General features: G+C 33.9%; 1 protein-coding gene across 3 annotated transcripts in view; it reads right to left on the bottom strand.

Annotated features, from left to right (window-relative positions):
* Positions 1–1,752: 1,752 nt before the first annotated feature.
* LOC136027455 (uncharacterized) overlaps positions 1,753–25,672 on the bottom strand; it is a 58,531-nt gene continuing 34,611 nt past the window's right edge. For 2 of the 3 annotated variants that reach the window (XR_010617598.1, XR_010617599.1), the window contains 3 exons: positions 19,433–19,735; positions 9,008–9,255; positions 1,753–2,061 (listed from right to left, as the gene is read on the bottom strand). Coding sequence is in view for 1 of the 3 variants with exons in the window: in XM_065704737.1 (XP_065560809.1) it covers positions 19,726–19,735 (10 nt within the window). In the remaining 2 variants the exon portion in view is untranslated. Of the gene's footprint in view, positions 2,062–9,007; positions 9,256–16,078; positions 19,736–25,672 lie in introns of those variants that run through there. The other variant, XM_065704737.1, reaches the window with a different exon arrangement.

Below are 25,672 nucleotides of genomic sequence, written 5' to 3'. Positions count from 1 at the left end.
TTAATAGATTTTTACGTGAACATATGTCTTATATATCTTTAATGACGTCACCGTCAAAGCAAAAATGACGACAACTAACTTCATGACTAAATATCTTTAATGACGTCACCGTCATAGCAAAAATGACGACAACTAACTTCATGACGTCAGTCGACACAGAAACATGACGTCACCTGACAGACAGACAGACACACAGACAGACAACTTATTTTTATATATATAGATATACACACATATATATATATATATATATATATATATATATATATATATATATATATATATATATATATATATATATATATATATATATATATATATATAAATATATATATATATATATAAATACATATATATGTATATATATATATATATATATATATATATATATATATATATATATATATATATATATATATATATATATATATAAATATATATATACATATATATATACATATATATATTTATATATATATATATATATATATATATATATATATATATATATATATATATATATATATATATATATATATATATATATATATATATATATATATATATATATATATATATATATATAAATTTTTCAAATTTGTATTCAATGGCCATTTTTTTAATTTGGTTTCCATCTCGCAATAAGAAGTGACGGCTAACCATCAACGAAGGCATCTTGATTTCTTTTATGAATTTGCCAAGTCTCCGGTATAATTTAAGTGGATTTGTGAATCACTCGTCAAGATATAACATTTTGCTGCTTGGTGTTTAATCTCGTTGTCACATAAATTCCCAAATGGGAAAAACCAGAAGAGAGAGATACTCCCCAGTTTCTCATCCACTGCTGCGTCTATTACTTAACATATTCCTTTTTCTTGAAAATGTTTAAACATCACAGATTTCGAAATGAAAGAAAATTCATATTACAATAATGTCAAGTTTTATACAATTCTTCTAGTTTTCTTTAGCTACATTTGAGCATAGGAAATCATGATATAAGACTTTCATCCCTATATTTTAACTCAGCTACAGATAAAGTCCCAGAGGAGAAAGGCTAAGAAATACAGACATTCTTACATCTACTGTGACATTTTCTTTCAGGAATTTTCTTCCTTTAAAAATATTCAAATATCACACAGGTCTAAATAAAACAGAATGCTTGCTATATATTGTGAAGTCCAAATAAATGTTTCCCGTTTTCTTAAAATTCCACTAATAATCATATATCATTATATTAAACTTTAATACTTCCAATTTTACGTCATATACACATAGGCAAATAAGCAAGGAGGGCGGTGGTTCTTTTGTGTCCTATGCTTTGAAACATTTTTTCCGACTATTTCTGAGATTTTGCATTAAATTCGCAAGTGCAATAAGTTTTCCTTTTTCAAAGTTGTTTCCTCTTCCAATAAATTTTTGCGTATTAGCTTGTGTACACACAAAGCCACCAAGGAGAAGCCCAAGAAAGGCAAACATTCTCTCGTCAAATTTCACACGTGTTATTTCGCGAACTCCCTTTCTCAACTAATATTTCAATTTGCAGAAACTTTCCAGTCAAAACTATTTCATAGAGTTAAGGTTATACTCAACTGCATTTTAAAAGAGACACTAAGAAAGATTTGCTATCGCCGATATCCTGTAAAATAATATAGCCCAAACTTCACCATCGGAACCCCTGTGAGCGACCCGGCTCTATAGTAAACGAAACTCTAAAACACAAAATATTGATGCTATATATTAGGATGTATTTAGGGTATTATTACAATAATAATTTATTTATAACCTTCATCATAACAAGTTATGGCACTTGTAGAGTAACAAAAAGAAAAAAAATGATATACACTGCAAATAAAATACACTACAAATAGAGAAACACTACGCTACAATGAAATTAACCGTACAGATGGACCAAAGGATGATGAGGTAATAAACGATAAAAAGCTGATTCCGACAACCTTCCATGCAGGAGAGCCAACTTTGCACTTGTCAGGGACATCAAACTTGCGAATTATCTTCCTATTGTTATACCAAGGGGGGAGATAAAGTAAAAATTTACAATATCTGAAATAAAAAGTCCGAATCTGATTAACATATTTTTTCTTTAGAAGGAGATAAATACCAGAAAGATAAAGGAGAGAAAGATCACAGAATGTAGCAAATAGCCTACCCAGTTCACGTCTATTATACTTCCCTCGATTAGCAACTATCTTTGAATAGCCCATTTGAATTTTCTTTTGAACATCACGAACAGTGCACTGCCGTAGGCAAGAAATTGAATTCGTAACAGTAATACCCAACCACGAAAAGGCGGAAACAAAGGGCATAGAAAAACCGCAACAAGCTAAGGGAGCATTAGAGGAAGTCAGACCATTTAAAACTAGAAATTCACATTTCTCAACATTAAGAGAAAGACCAATTTTTGAAAATAGACGTGAAACTTTTGAGACCATAAACGAGAGACCTTGCCTGTTTTTACACAAAAGTAAAAGATCATCCGCATATACAAGATAAGAAACACCTGAGAGTCCAATAAAATAATTTGATCTAATTTCATCTATAATACCAGAAATGCACATTTTGAATATACTAGGTGATAAAACCCTCCCTGTTTGAGACCCCTACATAAACGGACAAACGGAGATCCAGATTTATTAATTCAGAGGAAAGAATTCTCATACCAAAAACGAAGAAGAAAAATAACTGAAAGTTTTACACCATTATTAAAAAGGGAAAAAAAAGCTTGACTGTAAACTACATTGTCAAAAGCTTTAGAAAGATCCAAAGTACATATATAAAGTTGTGACCCCTCAGCCATGCTATTCTTAAGGGCGGAAGAAAGAACACGGTGTGTATGTTGACAACCAATACCAGATTGACACCCGAATTGATTCGATCCGAAATTTATATTTTCATTTAAATGAGGAATTAAAATATATTCAAGGATTTTACTCAAGTTACACGTAGTGGTTATAGAGCGATAAGATGAACATTGAGAAGGGAGTTTTCCCCGCTTTAGAATTGAGGTGACCGTTCCACAAAGAAAGCTATCCGGAACCAGAGAAGATGTTAAACACATTTGGAACAACAACTGCAAATGAAATAAAAGAACAACACACTTTGGATTTATATTATTTACGCTAATACCATCAATATCAATGGATGAAGGTTTCAATTACTTAATTGCATTTTCAACAGCAGTTATTGATACTGGAATAATATAGCCTTGATGAAGCGAAGGTGGAAGAATTTTAGAAAGTAACCGAGAATAATGTGACCGCACGAAAAGATTAATTTTGCAAAAAATTCCCGAATAGTAAACATTCCGAATAGTAACAATAAACAAGCTGAACTAGAAATTGAATCACTATTATAAAGATCACTTTTATCCAGCTTCTCAGAATTGATCAATTTAGACAAATCTTTTTTAGAGGCTGGAAATTTCATACCCTTATAACGAATGGATTTAAGGTACTTTTTACAATCATTCTTTGTTTTCTGCTTTATATCCGCAACAGACCCCGTTGTAGGTCTACCAGAATCAACCCAAATTCGAAGCCAAAGTTTTGCCTTATTTTTATAATTCTTTAATTACGGATCGGCAGCCCATATAGATTTCTGTGTTTTTATACGAATACGCTCTTCGGGAACCGCAATTTTTTCAGCTTCTTTCATACATCTAATTATGTCATCATAGTATCTATCAAGATCACGCTTACTACCCTTTACTTGCAATTGGAGTATATGATAAGGCACACATATACAATTAAGCAATGTAGATAAAGACAATATGCATAAAGCAATATCGGCTCTTTTTCAATTACTACATTTAAGCCATTTAGAATTCGCAATAAGGGCAACATTGCAAAGGTTATGTTTCAGTTTAGTAGTAAATGAAAGCGATAGATGGTCAATATCATCACTCTCGATATCAACATGAATAATCGAGCATTCTAGCTGTGTCGAACTGATTATATGATCAAAATTAGGAACACTACCAGATTGATGGATGTAGCAGTATGATAAATCTTTCTTTAGAATCACGTAAGGGGGCATGCACTCCAATATTTCTCGGGATCAATAACTGTGCTCATCCAAATCCGTATTAATGTCACCAAGAACTATAAAATCAAGTTTATTTTCCTTGATACGATTCATCACGGACTTTAAAAACTTACATATAATAGAAAATCTATTCATTGACTCCACTGTATTATTTTTATATGGAAGATAGACATTAGTAAACACAGTACTATTTACTCTAACAGCAAGAATGTTCTTATCCGAATAAAAAAGGGATGGGTTTGAAAGATTAATACTTTAAAAAAAAAAAATAAAGGCTAGACATCTAGAAGGGCGGCCACGCATGGTAACTGCATCAGAAGTAAAAACCGAATGAACAGAGCTTCGATGAAGGAAATTTATGCTAGAGGCAGTTAACAAGGTTTCTTGCAGGCAGATAACGTCAAAGTTCTCGCACGGATCGTCAATATAAACATCTTTATTTTTGTGCGATTGATATTGTGCAATATGATTGAAATTTGTAAAGTCATTTAGAGGTTTGTTGACTTGCAAGACCACGGAGAACGGAGCATAACATTCTAAAGGATACTTGTTCACCATTGCAATTGGCACATTTTGGTGTGGCATTGCATGGATTTTCTTTCGTACTAATATGAGGGCCGGCACAACGAGCACATTTGAGCGCAGGACTAGGAAAAGAAGACAGGAAGTGATTGGGCGATCGGCACTTAAAACAATACTTTGGAATTTCCCTAAACTCGCTCAGTCTAAAGAATTCATAACCGATTCGCACAACGTCTTTGAAATAAGCAGCTTTAGCAAAAGAATCCACAAAATCAAGCTTAACTGTCTTCAAAGAGCCCAGTCTTTTGGCAGCAACAATTCCGCTACAGTTTGTGATGGACAGAACCCCATAATCCTCTGGAACACCTTTTATAATGGCCGAATATTTCTTAAAAATTTCTTTGGTTGACCTACCGGCGAGAATGACGGGAACAGATGCACGGAAGTCTTCGGCAGCAGATTTGTCAATATTTACATACCACTTATCGTGAACAGGGCGAATACTGGAAACAAGTTCATGGCAACTGATTTTATCAATAGCGTCTTTCCTTTTAATAGGATCCGATAAATGAGACTGCACTTGAGAGATGACAATAGTGGTTGACTGGCGATTAGAGCCTACAGGTTCTGGTAACTGAGGGTAATTAATTCTATAATTGTACAACTTTGCTGACACAATTTGAACAAGCTGATGAACTTTGGAAACTTTAGAGGCTAATTGTGAATAGGCCACGGCCGGCAACACTGGAACTTCAGTTGGAAGTTTAATAACATAAGTTGGCATAGTAATGCTAGCTTCATCACACTCCTTCAAAGGATCGAACATGTCCTTATTATTATTGGTTACAGACTTTGCACCACTGCGGCGATTGGGAATTTCATCAGGCGCAAGTTTCGACCATAAATCAGCCTTAGCTCTAACTATTTTTGGTGAAGCAAAAAAATCCACTCCATATTCAAAAATTTCCTTCTCAGAAATCAAATTCACCCAATTACTTTGGACAAAATTTAATACAGGTGTATATATAAGTTCAAAGTCATTGAGATCCTCCGATTGTTCGCTAATACTTGGCATCTTTTCAAGGCACCTGTTTTTAACCACCACACAATTAAACCGTACAATTTATAAAAATAGGTCATTGTTATATGTCATCACAATCTCAAGCCAATTGTTGCGAAATAACAAGGCTACTGAATTAATTATGAAGCATAGGTCAGGATTAAAAGTCTCTATGATTCCAAGCCAATTGTTGCGAAATAGCAAGGTCACTGCATTAATTATGAAGCTTAGGTCAGGATTAAAAGACTCTATGATCCCAAGCCAAGTATTGTGAAATATTAAATTAATTCACTTGAGAAGAAACTCACTGATTTAGTAATGTTCATAAAATATCTAATTTTAGCTGTTCACGCATTGAACTCTGAAACAAGACTCAAATTTTACAATTTGTACAGTAATGAATATTCTACAATGGTAAAAAAGGGTAAAGAAGCGTTCCCACATCTGTGAAAATCCTAAATGCATGTTTTTTCGTCAAGAAAATCCACTTCTCCATTACTAAATAATACTATTCGTAACAGAACACCCCAGCAACTAGCTGCCTGAGGTCAACCCAGCTACCCTAAGACACAACTTACACCCCTTTCTTCAAAGCTCTGGGGAGCTCTATTAACCCCAGAGGCAATATTATATAAGGCATGGACTTTATTTATAGTGTGGTATCAACAGACCATCCAAATTTGAAATTTGTAAAATTTTTATCAAAAGTTGAACAGCAAAAAGTGAACAGTAAAAAAAATTAATACATTAATTGCTTCAAGAAAACGGTAAAACCAACATAATAAGAAAAAAATAGTATATGAAACAAAATATTGAGATTATAAATGAAATTTTGGCAGCATATAACACTCAGTTAAAGAGTGATCAAGGGTTAAAAAAATAAATAAAAGTAGGTGTGAAATTTTCGCTTTCCTTTTAAGCGAAATGATAACAAATTATTTGAAAGGATGAATAAGGGTAAATGCTATTGAAATGTTTATAATATAAATGAAATCACAGAAAAATGTTGATAAAATAATATCGGTTCTGCCAAGAACTGATTTTAATTGTTATGTTTGAGTTGAAGGAACAAATAATAGATATTGTGTGCTCAGACATCATACTCACTCGTTAATTTTATCCAAACAACACCAACATAAGTTGTGATGGCACGCAGGTATTGGAAATACAACAGATCAGTCATTTATAAGAATTTGCTATTACCATCTATATGGTTTGTAAAAAACGACATATATGTGAAACATAGTTAGCATTAACTATGAAATAAGTGCCGGCAAAAGCATAATATCAATGCTTATATTTTATAGTTCAGAATTTATTATGAAACATTCAGTTTTGTTTCTAGAATTTGACATATCGGATTGGTTACACCCGCAATATTTTAAATAGACCTGCCAAAACATTTAGTAGTCTATTGTGGCAAAAAAATAATTACAAAATCATAAGTAAATATTAGTTGGAAATTTTCAATTTCAATTTACATGTGCTTAACATCGAATATAATACACAAATTTCAAATATATCATAATGAATGCATCTATTAAGGGTAAGAAAAGAAAAATGATACATAGGTAAATTTTATAAAAATAATTCTTATCGAGTCCTCTTAAATAAAAAATACCTTGATTGCCCTTTTCCAACTGATTTTGTCATACATAACCCTAAAATAAGTATCTCGTCGTTTAATCAATGCAAGCATACCCTTTGTTCCTATATTAAACTGACTATCTTTTTATTCTATAATTTATTTCCGTGAGACATTGACTATGCAATTTAGCAAAATATAACAGAAAATAATTTCAAAATGGAGATAAAATTACAAGGAAATGTGATTAGCTGATTAGCCAAGAGATTGAGATTAGCTGATTATGTCATAAGCAGAAAAAATCAGAATACGAATCTATGTGGATATTCCAGAAAAGTCCTGAAATATCCCAATAAAAGTTGGGATAGTTTGAAAATCGATTTAGCTACAACTTCGACGCCAAGTAAGGGGGGCAAATTAATGCCATGCTTTTCTTCTCACTTAATTGTACTATCTCTCTTGGCTTTTTCTACAATTAGCCATGACTGGATGCCCACTCAATTGGACTATCTGTCTTGGCTTTTTCTGCAATTAGTCATGACTTGACTTGCCCACAACTATTCGGTTTATAATTCAAAGATTAAGTAATTATATGATTAGCAGAAAAATTCTGTTTATCTCTGAGAATAAGTATGAAGTACACAGAGAAAGTTATTTTTTACTGAATTAAAACTATTATAAATGGCTATTTCACTGAAAATCACAAAGAACAAAAAAAAATTATTTAATATGTAGTTAATTCAAACATCTGTAGCAAACAAAGGGCAAAGTTAAAATAAAGTCAGAACACTGATATAAAAAAAACCCACGCTAGGCAGCTTAGCAGACCAAGAGACCTAGCAATTATCAATTGTATAATGCACATCTTTTCCTCTATATATCCAAAACCGCACTCTACATATGCCAATATTGAATTTTTATTTTTACTATTTGAAGCTGTATAACTTCAAAATATGAATTTCTGGTTGAACTATAAGTTTCTCTTGTGCTGAGAAACTTATAGTTTATATGCTGATGGATGCATCATCAACATTAGCATTTCTCTGTTAATTTGAAGCTGGTGAACAAATTTCTTCAGACCGAAATTGACCATGAAGGCAAAGAAAGCTAGGATCCTCCGTACCACCAAAATTCTGCTCTTCAGTACCGTTAATGTTACTTCGCTCATGCAAAGAAATTTTGGTTGAAATAAAAGTTTCTCTTGAGTTCAATTCATCGTAAACTTAACTTTTCTGTTGACTAGAAGCTTGTAAATAAACTACTTTCAGCCAAAATTGACCATCAGGGCAAAGAGAGTCACCCTCCACAGTTCCTGTTATGTGATGGGCTTCAGTATCGTTAGTTTTGCTTGGCTCAGAGGAAGAAGTTCCAGGAAAAGCTCCTTCGATGACACATCTGCCAGAAATGCAAAGGATCCATTTTGACACTTGTTTCTGAGGTCACACTAATCTCCTTTTAGGTTACTTATTGGAACCCCAGTGCTTGAATTAATCAGAACTGATACAGAAAAACACCCTTGTAGGACAGCGATAATTTATCTTGTGACTAAAATGATAGAGATGATGGGAACAAAAATGAAATAATGCTACTTTCTTTTCAAGAATGTCAGACCACCTGAGTCAGCCAGAAAAGCACCAATCATCTGATTGCCTAAGGAAAATTGCAAAAAAAAACTTCTGAATTACTTTTTTCTATTCCTACCGTGCTGTGTAAGGCTCAGGGCCAAATTCGAAGTATGTGTTTGTGTTGTTCTTGTGCAATAAATATTACAAACTTACCATTCAAACTTGGCTTGAACTCACTTCTGGAATACATTTCTCTGGCTTATTCTTAATTGATGGAGTGTGTTTTTGTTTCCTCTTTTTCTTGCTTTTCGTTTCCCTGCATTCTAAACCATAGAGCATTGCCGAATTTCTATGACGATATATTTGCTTGAAGTGCTAAACTGTTGAAGATATCTATCCATTCTTTTGATCCGGATGGATTTTTCGAATATCCTTAATACTTTTCAAAGCCTGATTTATACCTAAAAAAACTAGTGATTATCAGTTGCCCTGTATTTGGTGTACTTAAGCTACTAACTCCCTGCAGCACCAGGCCACATGAGGCTAAAAAAGTTCTGTACGCACCTTTTCCATACAAATCAATTCAAAGTCTCCCTAGAAGTGCCCATTTCCCTTAAATCTTTCTTTATGAAAATTTCAAATATCTTTATGAAATTATTCCATCTAAACCTTCTTATTGTTTAGCCCTAGACGGTTGGCAGACACAGACAATCTTTGACAATTTGTCATCCTTCATCCCCAGGAAGTGCGGCAGCTATCTCATCCTTTATTTTATTAGAGCCCTAAAAAGTGGGACTGAACTAGTTTTTCCGTACAGCTTACTATTTGAGATATTGCCGGTCAGTTGGGTATCCCAAACAACATAAATTTCTATAAATAACTTCTATTCTAGGAATTTTCTATTCTAGAATTTTCCCACCTATTTTCAATTGTGAAAAACCCCTTGGGCTGTTCTACTTCTAATATCATTACTGCATCCACTGTCTTTACTAAGAATACTACCTAGGCAAGCGAAGCTGGTCACTTAATAGATCTTCTCGCTGACCAAATAAACCTCTTCAACTTCTGTTATTCCTAGTTTTAGCGACTTAGTATTCTTGACATTAATTTTTAATCCTACTCTTGCAACCTGAACTCAACAGAATCTAAAAATTAACTCATTCCGCTAACATTTTCACGTAGGATGCTTAAATCATCAGCATAACACAAGTCTGGGAGAGTTTTACTTCCCCATTTATATTACGTGTTTTCCATTTTCTTGGCTGTGCTCTTTAGGATAAAGTTAATCAAAATGACCCATATAAATGGGAAAAGAACACAAACCCAATTAATTCCTGATTTAATACGAAACCAGCTACTAATCTTACTTCCTACCTTGGCCGCAGCATTGTTATTCGCATACATAGCAGTGATCACTTTTATGTATGCATCTGGTATACCATACACGGATTGGACCTAAAGCTCTTCTATCAGCTGAATCAAACGATTGCTTACAATCTATAGAGCTGCGGTCTAAAGTTCCACCTCTTTACGCTAAAGTTTGACTCTTTCTCTCAACTCTACTTTTGAAAACAGTAAAAAACTTTAGCGTAAAGAGCGGGGTGTTGAGGAGGGAGCAGCCACTTTCATATACGAAGTAATTTCTGTTCGTTTTAAGTTTTAGTGTCGCTCCTTACTTTCAATTAAAAAACTTGTTTTTTTGTTTAATTTCTTAACATTTTGAATTAATGTATGTTTTGATTTTGGCTCTCCGCAGATGAACAATTAAAACAAAATTTGCATATTTTTTTTGGCTAAACAGCTTTCTCATAGTTTTGATCAAAGGATTTTGAGGAAAAGAGGAGCAGGAGAGGAGGCCTAGTTGCTTTCCAATTTTTTGGTTACTTAAAAAGTCAACTAGAACTTTTAGTTTATAACGAACGTTTTTATTAGTAAAAGATATACGTAACTTACGAATTAGCTTACGTAACAAAGTTCTGTATTCACCTGTTTTTATTACGTATATGAGAAGGTTCACCCCCTCGTCAATATCTCGCTCTTTATACTAAAGCTAAAATTTTGTCCCAATTCCTTAAGAATGATCCCTGAATTACAAAGGCCGTAGAATAAATAGTTGAAATTACTAAAAATACTTTAACGTAAAGAGCGAGGTTAAAGGTTTATTTAGTGCTATATAGAGTAGAGAAGACTAGAGGAGAGATCTAGAGACTAGAGTAGAGAGGACCTGCTGCCAACAAACTTTCTGGGGGTTTCTTAGCAGGTGCTGTAGTGTTTTGTACACATTTTTAAAATAAAATGTATCTTATCTTAAAAAAGCAGTAGTTCTAAATTTTTTCCCTAAGACACAGTCAACGACTTTAAAAATTAGTTTCTTAAATTATTTCTTCCATCTTCTACATTGTCAAATTTTAAACTCCCCAGTTTAGTATTCAACTTTCCCTGGAAAGTTTCTCTTAAATTCTCATTCTGGAGTCTACCAACGTCAAAACTTCCCGGAAGGCAGTTACCATTCCTAAGTTTCAGTTTTAAATTGACCTAGACACTACTAGATGATGATCTTTACTTTTAGAATCAATAACAGAACTCCTATATACCCTAGTATCTTGTATTGATCCTGTAACATAATCAATAAGGTTAGCTGTCTTACCATCATGTGAACACTATGTTAACTTATGGGCTATTTTATGGCCAAATATTGTATTAGTTTTAACTAGATTTCAATGCCTAATAAATAGCAGCAATCTGTAACTATCACTGTTTTTTTCCTCTAAGCTGTCCTAAGTGCAAAAAAAATTAACATTTTAAGGTAGGTTTATTGTTTAAGTCTGTTATTTTAGGTTTAGTTAAAGTCTTTGCCAAAAATCTGCTCAGTCTTTTCGCTTTATTCATTGGCTGGAAGTAATCTTCGTTTGGCATAGTCTTTTTCTCAATTGATTTGTTCTTCGTATGTCAAAATTCATACCAATATTAAAAATGCCTTTAACTAAATTTTTGCCTTCAGAACATTTTATCCTACCTAATAAAAAAGTCAAACTCATTTCCAAAAAGTAAATTTGCTTTTTTGGTTTTATCCCAATTAACAAAGAAAATGTTGGGCTAGTTTATTCTATTTCAAAGCCAATAATCTTATATGGATATCCAACCCAACTTCTAGTCATATATTGTGTAAATGAATATATTTTGAGGGATTATTCTGAGTATGGATTGATGGTACAATATCCTGTAAATGGAAAGAGTGTTATTTTTAAACTGCTTAAAGGGAGGAAATGGTCAGTATGTGATAACTGGACAGGAATTACTTTTCAGTCCGCCGGCAGCAAGAAACTTTACCAGATTATCTGGAATAGAATACAGTTGCTAGTAAATGAATAGCTTAGACACCAGCAGTATGGCTTCCTTCCTATTTGGTCGTGCTCTGACCTACTGTTTCGACTTGAAGCAAATGTTTGAAAAGCAACTGAATAATAAGTGTAGGTATTGCTTGATTTTATTGACTTTTTGAAAGAATTCGACTCATTCCACGTGGAACTATGATAGAAATGTTACTGAATTATAAAATTGCCTTTGAAATTGTACTTATGATTAAATATTTACTAGGAACAGCTGTGCGCAGTGTAAACTGAGAAAGGCTTCACTAATGGATTTTTGTCAAAATTTTGTTTGGCAGGGACGTTCTTATCCACGACACTTTTTGCTATAGTCATTGAAATGGTTTTAAGAGCTTACAACACTCGTAAAGGAATTGAAATGCATTATGAGCTGTCGCTCTGCGACAGTGATTTTAAAGATGATGTAGTTCTTCTATCGCCTTTGCAAGAAGATATGCAGAAAAAATATAGATCAGATAGCAGAGAAGGCGATCCCCACTGGCCTGAAGATCAATGCCAGCAAAACAAGTCATGTTCAATAGTTATAACTTCGTGGCTGGTCTTCATGTTTAGCATTTAAAAATTGAAGAATTTGACGAATTTCGATATCTTGACGGTGTTCTAACGGAAGATTGCAATTATGACACGGAGATAATTGTGAGGATTGCTAACGTAACAGCAGCGTTTCTCTGTTGCTGGTCACCAAAACGAGGTGATAACCATTTCAAGCTAGAGAGGCCAAAAACAAATGAAACACCTACTAATAATAAAGCGGGTTTCAGGATCAGAAGCATGAAGCTACCTTTTGTCGAAAAAAGTGCTATGATAGCATATCTGAGAAATTTCGTCTAAAAAACCCCAGATAAGAGCTTTCATCCAGACCTCCTAATTTCTTGAATCAGCTTTTTATGAGACGTGGCACCCCAGCAATATTTCAATGCATGAAGGTCCGTATCATTCGGCTTGAACAGTTCCAGAAATATGCCTCTGACTCAAAAATTAGACTGAAAAATGCAGGTGAAATCTATTTCTCCTAAAAAACTGAAAAGCTGTGACTTGTAAATCTGTCTTATGAATACAAGCAAAGAAAACCCTTTCTTGAGACAGCCAGACACGGAAGGCAAACCCCTTCTTCTTCATTCATATGACACCCCCTCCCCCCCAAAAAAAGTCCTGGATACGGCTTTGAATACGTGGTGAGCTAGTTTATGAAAAAGTATGTTTTAACAAGATTAATTCAGACTCAGAAATATTCTCATCTGCGCGTAGCACTGGGTAGTGGGCAGCACTACTATACAATGAAAACAGTTTCCCTTCTTCATCTAAGCTACAGGCTACATTGATAACATATAAAACACAAATTGAACATAAGAACAATTTTATTCATGTAATCATTTATAAAAAAAACTGTTTTGACAAACATATAAAGCTTTTAACTGCACTTTTATCAGAAATGACAAGTATTAATACTCATTGAACAATGGGAAAATAAACTGGGAAACTGGGGATAAAAATAAGGAAAACAAAATAGTTATGGAAACTAATAGAACGGATGGGAGTAGAACTAATAATAGAAGAGAACTAATAGAACTAATAATAGAACGGATGGGGCTAGGGACGAAAAGTTTTCTGCTTAGGTTCATCATCGGCATAAGAAACATTCTGAAAGAACATATTATCATAAGTTATAAAAAAAAACAAAAAAAAAACACTGTTATCCGTATAGAACATTATCGTGTAAGGCTGTAATCAGAAGGGAAGGGTTATCGGGTTTGATCCCTCTCTCCCCCTAAAAAATTACCCAGCTCGTAAAAACGTTACAAAATGCATATGAACGAACTATTGATACGTTTTTAATTTTTTTTTTTTTACAAAATTCCTGGATACGCTCCTGCTACTATAAATGACAAAATATTGCATTTACATTCTATATTTGTTTGCTATATCGCATCACAGTGGTTAAAGACACACATTGATTAGATTCTACTAATTTTGGATTTTATTTGTTTCTTATTTGTGTTGGTTCTCCATGTTGGATGTTTTCTTCTCTGTATAATTTTTTTTGTTTGTTCGCCACATTGTTTGTTTTGATTGTTTTTTTTTCCGATAATTTTCCTTTTTTCATTGCACTGAACAAGGACGAGGTGGTTGTCCTCCCGAAACTTTCGGTTTTCGTGACTTTCCGGACGCTTCACATCCAAATTATCAAACAACGTTCAATTTCTACAATGTACCTCCTCTGGGAACAATTTCTTTTAGGGGTGCAGATTCGAAAAACTGCTCTGAGTAGACCTAACGGAGACCTAAAGGAGGGACACCCCAAAAAGGGATTTTTTTTTAAAATAACAATTAGATTGAGGACATCGCATAACTGTACAGGTTTCTCGCTCCTAGTCTTGCACTTTTTGTTCAGAAGAAAGATTACAAATGTGTGTTCATTAGTTAGTTTTTGATTCCCATAAGTGAGACGTAAATAGCGACGGAGACCACACTAACTTTCCATTACGAACACCAAAAACAAGAAAAACAATAGGGAATTCCCCAAGACAGTGGGGAACAAATCAGAATGAATATTTCGGCCCTATGTCCAAGGGCCGTCTTCAGCAATACAAAAATAGGTCAATGTTCCTATTACCTGAACAATTGTTTAACGGTGAGTTTGCGGTAATTTTGTAAGAGAGAAAAGATGTTCCAAAAGTCAAAATGCATCTATTACTAATAGCTTCACGACCCTAAACAATTTTTCAGGTAATAGGAACATTGACCCAAAAATATATAAGAAACAACTTACAACAGGATAAAATCAATACAACTAAAATGAATTTTTATTCAAAACAGTCCTAGCATCCTTACCTCAACGAAGTTCAACCAGGACTGACAAATAAATTGTGATCAAACGAGGCAATTCATTGAAATGAAAGAGAATGATTTAAAAACAAGTTTTTAATGCCAGCCTTACTTTTTTGGCTTCTGATCTCTTAGGATGATTTCATAGGTTAATTAACTCTGACTTCAATTGAAATCAGACTCAAGATGAATAATAATATTTCCTTAAATAGGGAATTAGGAGAATATTCACTAAATCCACTTTACAAAAATTCAATTAAAAATAACCTAACGAAATATTGAAAAAAAAAACAATAGATATCAACACAGTACCTGTCAGAAATAGACCTATGAGATTTGAACTAAGACAGATAGATTTTATTTTTCTACGGCAGTCGACAGCTCTTGATGAGCTGATCAAAGTATATGTCATCCATTTTTTGATAGAAAAATTCCTTCATGAAATGTACCAGTTTTAAAGTTTAAAGGGATTGACAACTTCAGTAATAAGGTATACACTGAAACCAAAAATAGGCCGATACCAATTGTAAGACATATAGGGGAGTTTTAGGCAACCGTCGGCTATTAGCTCATAATCATCTTCGGCAATTAGGGGTTCGCAACTTTTGCTAGTTGGTGAACCAATCATCTGTTTCTGGTGTATTTGATGGTAAGACCATTTTGGTTCCAGTGGTAAGACATGTAGGGGACTTCTTTATTGTAAGGTCCTTACAGATTAACAGCTTCAGCGTTTAATCGAAGTGAGGAAACAAAACAAAAGTGTTACTCTGGCAACACTTCGCCTGGCGAAGCCAAACAAACGTTGCCACAACAACTCACGTTGTCAATGCAACGTAGATCAAGTATATATATATATATATATATATATATATATATATATATATATATATATATATATATATATATTTATATGTATATATATATATATATATATATATATATACATATAATATATATATATATATATATATATATATATATATATATATATATATATATATATATATATATATATATATATATATATATATATATATATATATATATATATATTACTAAGCTTCCGAGCTCTAATTAGCGGTATAGGTAAGTACTTCCAATATGTTATCAATTTGTGAAGGTCCCTGACCCTATCAATTTTTATCGTCCTAGCACGTCCGTAAGCACCGAACTCACCAAAGCACTGGAAATCCCCCCAACTCCCCCAAAGAGAGCGAATCCGGACTAGCATGTCAATTACGTATCTAGAACTTGTGCTTATTCTTCCCATCAAGTTTCATCCCGATCTCTCCACTCTATATCAGTTCACATATAGCATTCATTCAATGAACATCTTAAACCGGATTTACTCTCATAAAGTTTTGACAAAACAAGAATGCATTCAAGGTAAATACTCCTACTTTGCGTCGGACCGTTCATTTAGTGTTCAGTAAGGTTAATTTGCTGTTGAATTTTTTTTTGATAGATTCAGATGCCAATATTACGCAAAGTGAGTAATTAAAGGAGTTTTATGTGGTAGTATATTTCTACAGTATTTTTTTTCTTGGGGTTCAATTACTATTTTGTATAATGGGAGGAAAGAGGAAGAAGGAAAAATTTGACGAGTTTTTTCTCACATCCAGTCCTATGGAAGGAATCTCATTGAAATCAATAGCTGATAGTTTGAGTCTAGTTTTACAGACTGTTAAAGAATATTCAACTACGTCAAATGAGCTGAATGATAATTTTAAAGGATTAGATCAAAGGATTTCTAAGATCGAAGAATCTATATTGGAATCGAAATTGAAGGTGGAAGGTATTAAGCCTAAAGTGATCAGCCTTGATGTAGAAACCAGTAACTTGAAGAGCCACATTTCTGTGCTGGTTGATGAAAATTCTCTACTGAAATCGCAGTTATCTAGCCTAAAGCATACAATGATGAAGCTGGAAAGTACAGAAACTGATGAAAATATTCTAGTATTGAACGTGACAGCGATTGATACTGTAAACGCTAAGGCGATTTTCGATAGTATAATTTCGTCATGCCTTGGAATCCATGAGGTACCCAAATACACGATAGCTGATGTTAAGCCTGAAAAAAAGCTGATAAAGGTTATCATGGAGAACAGGGAGCTGAAAGTGGCAGTTCTAAAACAGGCTCAAAATCTTCGTGGAAAAATTATCATGGGCAATCAGAATGTTTTTTTATCTAATGATTTTCCCCCGTCTGTTCGAAAAGATCGACAGAACTTTTAGCTATCCGAACCAGTATTCGTGAAAAAACAGGTTTTGAAATTTGGATTGCGAGATCCATGCCACCATCTCTATGTATTCATCGCCTTAAGGAAGGGCCACTGGAAATGTTTTGTTTGATGAAATCCCACCGGATATTAGTAGCCTGATTCAAACGCAACGACAGCGAAGGCAAGGAAATGGCTGGGGCAATTCTATGGACTTGATTACACGACTGAATAATTTTTTTTCTTTTTTTTAGTGAGTTTGTGGAAGCCCGGACACTTTTTGTGTCTTGATGAGAAAAAAGTATTGCTTGAAATATTTGTTGAGTTAGTATGGTCCGATGCAATAAAAATAGTAATAGTGACTTATGTAATGGTATCTTCTGCTACAAAAAATATTGTCTTTTTTATTGTATTGCTATTTGTTTTTTTTTGGAACCAACAGTATAGTATTAGAATAAATCCATTTACTGTGAGTTTTAGTGTTTTTACTTTTCAATGGGAGAGGCATGGGGGAGGAGTACTCCTTGGCGTGAGGTCTATGCATGATAATGATTTGGGTGATATTATTATTATGATTATAAATGAATGGTTTATATTACCAGTGCTGATTATTTGTTTATTTCTTAGTTTTTCCTTGTTTCTTTTTTCTTCTCTTTCCCTGTTTTTTTCTAATTTATTCGTACCTTGATTTTATTATCATTATTCATCCATACCTTGATTATATTATTTTTTACTCTTCTTTCCTTATATTATTTCCTTATACCTGTGGTCTGGTGGGCTTGGTCGTGGGGCGGAACTGCCATCCACCATGAGTAGTGGCCAGGCTGGTATCAACTCTTTGGGGGATCGTTTACTTGATTTACAAAATAATCCTTTAGATATTGAAAATATTATTAATAATTCAATTGGAAGTAGAAATCAGATGAGTAATGATTCTAATTCGGCTTTTAAAAGTAAGTATGTTTCGCAATTAAATGGTTCTGCCTCCTCTAAACGAGATGATATTTTCTCTGTGTCTCATCTTAACATTCAGGGACTCTGCTCGTCTTTTGATGAGCAGAAACGGATCGTTAGTGATGGAACTCCTGATGTTATAGGATTATGTGAAACTTTCCTGGATTCAAAAAAAGATATCCCTTTAGATATTCCAGGATATAGGATGAAGAGGCTTAATAGGAAACAGATGGCGAGAGGTGGCCTCATGCTTTATATTGCTGATCGTCTTGCATATAATGTCCGAAATGATTTGAGCAGAAATGAGGAAGGAATCTTTGAATCCCTATTTATTGAGATTGAATCAATGTGTAAGTATTTAGTTGTGGGTTTGGTTTATAGGTACCCCAGTGGATCTATTCCTTCGTTTTTGAAAATTCTGGAAGAAGTTTTGGACTCAGTCCAAAAACATCCCTATGAACTAATCCTTATGAGTGATTTTAACCTCAACCTGCTAGATCAAAATTCTGCTTCAACTATTGATTTTTTGTCAATGATGCTCTCTTCGGGAACTCTACCTTCAGTTTGTATACCAACCCGAGTTACTGAAACACAAGCGTCTCTTATCGATAATATTTTTTCGTCACTAGATGTCTTAGATAATTTGGTGCTGGTTAGTGATATTTCTGATCATTTTCCCGCTATTTCCCGATATAAGAGTGCTGATCAAGCGCAGCTTATAGCATCACCATCTAATCTCCCATTTTTCCGTTATGGTGATACTGAGCTAAGTCTACTCAATTCTCGTCTGGCTGATGTACCATGGGGTAGTTTGATTTCTGATTCAGATTTTAACCACTCTTTTGATTCCTTTTATGATTTAGTTAAAGAAGGAATCGTGGAAATTTGCAATCGGGGTCCAGCGCCCCATACTTCAAAATGATAGCACCACTGAATCCATGGATAACTTCAGGTCTCTATAAAAGCTGGAAAAAGAAAAATTATTTGTGGAAGCTTTACAAGGCTTCACCATCTTTAGCTCATCACAAACAATTCAACGCCTATAGGAGTATATTCAATTCTCTGTGTCGGAAGGCAAAGTCTCAGTATTATCATAGGAAATTTTCTGAATGTGGGAAGGATGTTAAGAAGAAATAGTATTTAATTAATTCAGTTCTTAGACATACTCCCCCTCTGCCTTCAGTCCCATCAATGCTGATAATCGATGGTAAAACCGTCCAAGGATATGTAGATGTTCAGCTAGAGCTTACCTCGTATTTTGCTAATACAGGAAAGGTAACTGCTTCCTCTGCAACTTCTCGTTGCGATTTCAGAGCCTTTCTTGGAACCTCATGTTTGAAGTCGATGGTCTTGAATTCTGTTTCTGATTTTGAGGTAGCTCGTATCGTGAATGCTCTTAAAGGATCATCCTCTTCAGGACCAGACAAAATTCCTACAAGGGTTATCCATGCAATTCTGCCTGCTATTCTGTCTCCACTGACTAAGCTCGTCAATCTGTCTTTCGAGAAAGGTATTTTTCCTGAATCTCTCCAGCGAGGTAAGGTTATAGTACTCTATAAAGTTAGGAAAACGAAATTAGAGGAAATTAGAGGAAAACGAAAATGTATCGCAATTAAAATACTAAGGAGCATGAGAAATGGCAAAGCAATACCAAGAAATACATGAAAAAAAATATTAACCCAAACGGTGGAAGGTCCCCTAGAAAAGGGAGAATAAATTTTTGATATAGCAGATAATCACCTCTGAGACATTTTTTTTAATATGATTTTTAATATAATTTTAATTTATATTATAATATAATTATATATAATTTAACTTTAATATAGTTTTTTTAATATAATATATATATTTTTTTTTAATAAAAACGACCAAAGCAAGCCAAATAAAAGAAAGGGGGAGAGATTCACAAACCACCCGTAAGCTACTATACCCTTTAATGTTTACTAAAACGGTACAATTTTTACCTCTATCATTTTAAAACCATTAATACATTGTGTAATTTAACTATAACTGTAAAATAACTGAACGCCCGGCTTGGAGCAAAGAAGCGTAAATCGTATCTTTATCGGTAGCTTGTGTTAAAATCTTTATAAAAGCTTCCGCAAAATCAATTTTAGGCGCTGTTTGAAGTGGTCCCAATTGGGGTGAATAATATTGTAAAGTTACGTTATATTTTAGGCACACATTACCGTAATATTCTTTAAACCATTAAATATGAACAAAATGTCCATTTTTAGGGGTTTTATCATTCTTGAGCAGAGCGAGGTGATAATTAGAGTCACTAGGAAGTGGTTTTCTTACATAAGGAACCATTTCAACAATCCAGCTAATTTCTCTTGTTCTTTTTAAGTTTTTGTAATATGGTAGATCAGTCGGGACCAACAGATTCTGGCCAATAAAGTCAAGTGCAATTCTATAGCGAACGTTTACAGTATAATAGAGGGATTATTAATGTTATTCAAAGTAAAAACAAAAAACACATTTTTTAGTTGTGAGGAGATAAGATAGAAAGAACATACTGGATTTATAAAAAAAAGGTATCTTTTGTTTTTGATGTTTTTATGACAAAAAAAAAAAACAACAACAAGAAACAAATCTGGCGTCGCTAACAAATTTCAGATCATAAATTTTTACTTTGATATCCAGAAGAAAAGGAAGAAATATAAAATAAAAAGATATGTGGAAAATGAGAGAAAAAAAGAGGTTACGTCTTCTGCTTCGGTCAAAAGGAAAGGAGAAATCATAGTTTTACATTTCTGTTTTAAAAAGTATACTGTATTTCCATTGGTCTACTAATTCATTTTCTTAAGCTATTCAGACTATTACTTATTTCTGGAAAGAAACATAGCCTGTCTGTTTAAAGGTGGATCAAGTGTTGCTTTGGGCCAACTAATGCTAAGCGACAAATCTAACCAGATAAAGAACGCGATTTCTAGGGTATCTTTTTTAAACTTTATTGGTCTTTTTGCGAAAAATATTAAGATGTAAAAAGAACAAGAAGTTTTGAGTCATGACATCTTTTGCAAATAAGCTCTCTGTTTCTCTGTACTTTGACGTTGATAAAGAATACATTTGAACCTCTCGAATGACGAATATTTTTTGCAATTAGCACTGTCTTGCTGAAGCCCTAGACTCCTTTTTCCAAACCTTTAAGGAGGCGACAACTAGATTATAATCATTCCTTGTCAGCAGCTCCTGAACCCATTTACTCCAGGATGCTCTATTTCTTTTTCATAAAATTTGGCTATCTTGAATTTCTACCCCTTCCCTCTATAGAAAAAGTTATATAGATATATCAACCTTGATATATTCCAAGGGACCCTAACTAGCCTAATAGCTTCTTCAACGGCATTCACAGAAAAAAATATAGCATATATTCTTTAGCGGTTGAGATGGAAGGCATTAAGATATTAGCCTTTACAGTCCTTATCGGCGGTAATAATCTCCGTTTCATGGCCCTTCAGCCGGGAAAAGGTGAAGGGCCAGCCATCCTTGTTTTGGCTGGAGACCAGCCATCATGTACTTTCGCAAATCCTTCCTGTTTGCCTTCCTCAGATTTCTCATGATGTCCTTTAGAGCTAAGTTGAGTCTGGCTGACTTTGGGGGACTAAGGAAAATAGTTTACCTAATTTCCGCCAGTATTCTACCTTCATTTTCAAGACACGTCATTTTCAGTAAAGCCCAAGTAACAATTAAGCCTTTAGGGGTTTGAGGAGGTGCTAGCACCACTTTAAAATTCTAGTTCTAGTTTTTCCTCCATTTCTTTGTCATGGAACTACTGTAGCAGAGGATGGCAACCAATATATTGTTCACCAACCTTGATTTTAAAGTATTTTAAACTGATTATTCACCTGTTTCAGAGGAAGTTAATCTATCTAATTATGCTTTTCTGAACAAGTTTTACTTACTTAATAAATACTAGTTTATTATTATTACTTAATAAATACTAGTTTCACTTACTTAATAACTACTAGGGTGACTAAGATTGAACAGACGATACAAGAGTCAGAATCCCCACTAAAAGATGGCCTATAGATTTATTTTTCTCCGGCAATGTGACGGTGGGGAGAAGGGGGAATATAAGACAGAATCAGCTCTTGAATCAGAAAATAAATAAAATGTATACAGCAAGATACGCAGTAGTCGGACAGCTAATCACTGATTGAACTGTTAAATCCTTGTAAAATCTCGATTATACCACCTAGAAATTAGATTGTTTTAGAATTGAATCTAAATAATCTTAATGAAAATGCAATTAGCATGAATATTTTAACCATAGACAATGCAGAACATTTGAAAAAATCGTATCTTACCAGACACCTGAAGTCACTTAAGGTCAACACAAGTACAAGATGCACTTCCATCCGAAACAAAAAAAAAACAATTAGAAAGGTATACTACTACAAGATATGTTCGCTCCTAAAAGATCTCGCCAGTGTCTGGTTTTTAACCCACCTGTGCTGATGTCACTTTACATGCGGGTGCAATAGCCCAGCTTATAGCAGCAATAAAATAATCTGCCTTCCCCTTACGTAAAATTTCTGTTTTTACGATGCAAGATCACATTGTAAATTCTTCAGAAAATACAGTTCTAATTTCCCACGTAGCAAGCTCGTACAGACACCGCACCAGTTCTATCACGATAATTTATAAATCGAACTTAGTCACGATTTAGAACATTTTTAAAATGTCCTTCTCGTCTCTCTTTAACTCTTTTCCTTGTCAATAACTGAAGCCCCTTCCTTTCTTTAACACTGACAAGTCCAGATTGACTATTCCTTCTTAATCGTTTAACATGCCAAAACAATATTTAACTATAATGCCGTCTGACTGTATCTTCCAGATCCTTCGATATTTCATCCATGGCTTCCACTTCACACCTCTTTAATTCATGTTTTAGGTTTATCTCTATCTTTCATACGTTCCTTTGAATTTTCATATGGTCTATCTCTTTAATACAAATTCCTCCTCTTTTCTGCTAAACTTCCAAGTGTTTTCACTAATATTCCTAGCTGCATTTTTGACTTTCCTCCTTAGAACACCATCTGCTACTTCACAAACTATTTCTTTAAAATTACTGCATCCATCTTCTACAATGTCAAATCTGAATCTCCAGTTTAATATTCAAATATTCCTGGAACATTTTCCTCAAATTTTTCATACCTGAGTCTATAAACGTCGTAGCGTGTTCCCTTTCTAAATTTTAGCTTTACATTAGCCTTTCACACAACGAGATGGTGATCTTTATATCAATAACAGCACAACCATGTACCCTAGAATCTTTTATTGATGCTGCCACTCTTCAACTTATGATAGGTTAGTCAATAAGGTTGGCCATCTTACCACTAGGTGGGCACCATGTTCTGGGCCACTTTATAATCATATACTGTATTGGTTAAAGCTTTATTGTTATATCTAGAATTTCTGCAGCAATCTATAACCGTTACGTTTTCCTTTCCTAAACCCAATTTACCTATGCTAGGATACCATCCATCCCTATTTCTTCTAGCCTAGGCATTAAAATCTCCTAACAAAATTTCTCTACGTTTTGTGTTTTTATATTTCTCCTTAACTTCCAGCTGAAAAAACTATTTTTTTTTCATTTAATTTATGATCATTTTTAAATAGTGCGGAGAAATCAGGCTCTCCATCCATGGAAAAGTCCTTTTCTGCAAATACCCCACCCCTAGTAGAAAGTAGATCCCAAAGAAAATTCCATCAGAAGAATTTATTCCATGGAAAACTCCCACAGAGAATTTCTCCCGTGAAAAATCCCCCCGCTACGAAAATATACTCGAGCCAGCTCCAACCTGGTAACCCCCCCCCCCCCCCCGACAATTCCCCTTCGCATCACCAGATGTAAAATTGAGTTGGCAAAAAGAAAGACAGACAAATAAAAAAAGAAAAAAATTATATAGGAATTCTAGCAAATTCCTTCAGTGTAAAATTTTCCTGGAAGGCTCATCCCCTTGAAACATTCCTCTCCATAAGAAATTCTCCCCATTCAAAATACCCCTGCAGAAAATTCCCCCACTCCGCAGAAAAAAAAAATATATGCATACTTCCCAATAGCAAACACAATATGTAAACAATGAGCAAATTTTATAACTTAGACCTTTCCCCAGGGGCTGTAGGGAATCATGTTATCTCCATAGGCAGAATTATTGAGGCTTTCAACTATGCTGAACAAAATGCCGACCTCAAAATTTTGATCAGACAGCATTCACGAAAAAGAGAGAGGGGGAGAGTGGGCTAGTAGTCTTCCAGTCTTCTTGCTAATTTTAAAAGGCCACTAGAACTTTTAATTTTCGTTCGAGTAAGCTCTTTTCCAATAATATAGGACTATTGGTTCCATGTGATCACCCATGAAAAAAAAATAATAAATAAAAATGTGTCCATGACCTTTCTTCTGGCAAAAATACCAAATTCCTAATTTTTGCTGACGCGAGCTTAAAATTCTGCAACAGGGTTCTCGGATACGCTTAATCTGATGATGTGATTTTCATTAAGATCCATTAATTTTTAGGGGGTGTTTCCCCTCTTTTCCAAAAATCAGGCAAATTTTAGCAGGCTTGTAGCCTTTTATGAGTAATATTAAGCTTAATGAATCTTATATATTTAGAATAAACGGAATAAGGCGATTCTTTTGATACATCTATTGATATAAAAATTCCGTCTTGTAGAGTTTTGGTTACTATTGAGCTGTCGCTCCTTACCTACAGTTTGTTACTACAAAATATTTGATAATTTCAAAACTACGTCATCACAGTAAATTTTTATTCTTAGCTGCTGTACAACTACTGTAGACAAATTTCCTTACCCTTAAATTGGAAATAAACTGGAATAAGAGAAATACAATAAAACTATTTGTCTTAGCCTAAAATAAATACCAAGAACCAGTAATAGGCACAGCAACAAGGAAAATTTTCTGATTGGCAATAATGGTCAAAGTCTAATACACAAATGACCCAGTCAAATCACCTCAGAATTTTAATCCAAATTCTTTCTTTCAACAAGTACATAAAAACTGAAGTTGTTATCCCCTTGAAACTTTTAAAAGACTCATATCTTATAAACTATTTCAAAACTTATAAGATAGCCTGATCCAAACAAGTTGGTACTATGAAGTTATGTGTTACTTTTCATAAGCATACTCCTATAAACAGATGCTACAAAACAAGGAGGATTTGTTTTCCAAATACAGCATGGGTATATATACCAAGATAGATAAAAACAAATGTCTAGCTTTAAATTTCGCCTGTATTCTGATTGGTTAGAATTCCTTTATTGTCATTGCTTTATATAAATACTAAACGTGAAATTACTAAATCTCATTACTGAAAACATGCTTTGAAAAAAAAAACAATTCTTGTAAAAGTTAGAATCTTTTACATTAGATAGAAAGACATTCTTCCGTTTTTGCAAATATCTTCTGTGGTTGCCGCTTTGGACTTACAATTTCTGTTTTCAGTAGATATGGCGTTTTTGGT

The sequence above is a fragment of the Artemia franciscana genome, chromosome 5 (genome assembly GCF_032884065.1).
Source record: "Artemia franciscana chromosome 5, ASM3288406v1, whole genome shotgun sequence".
NCBI lineage: Eukaryota > Metazoa > Arthropoda > Branchiopoda > Anostraca > Artemiidae > Artemia > Artemia franciscana.
Note: the sequence above shows the minus strand (reverse complement) of the source record. Positions and strands in the feature narration are given on the sequence as shown.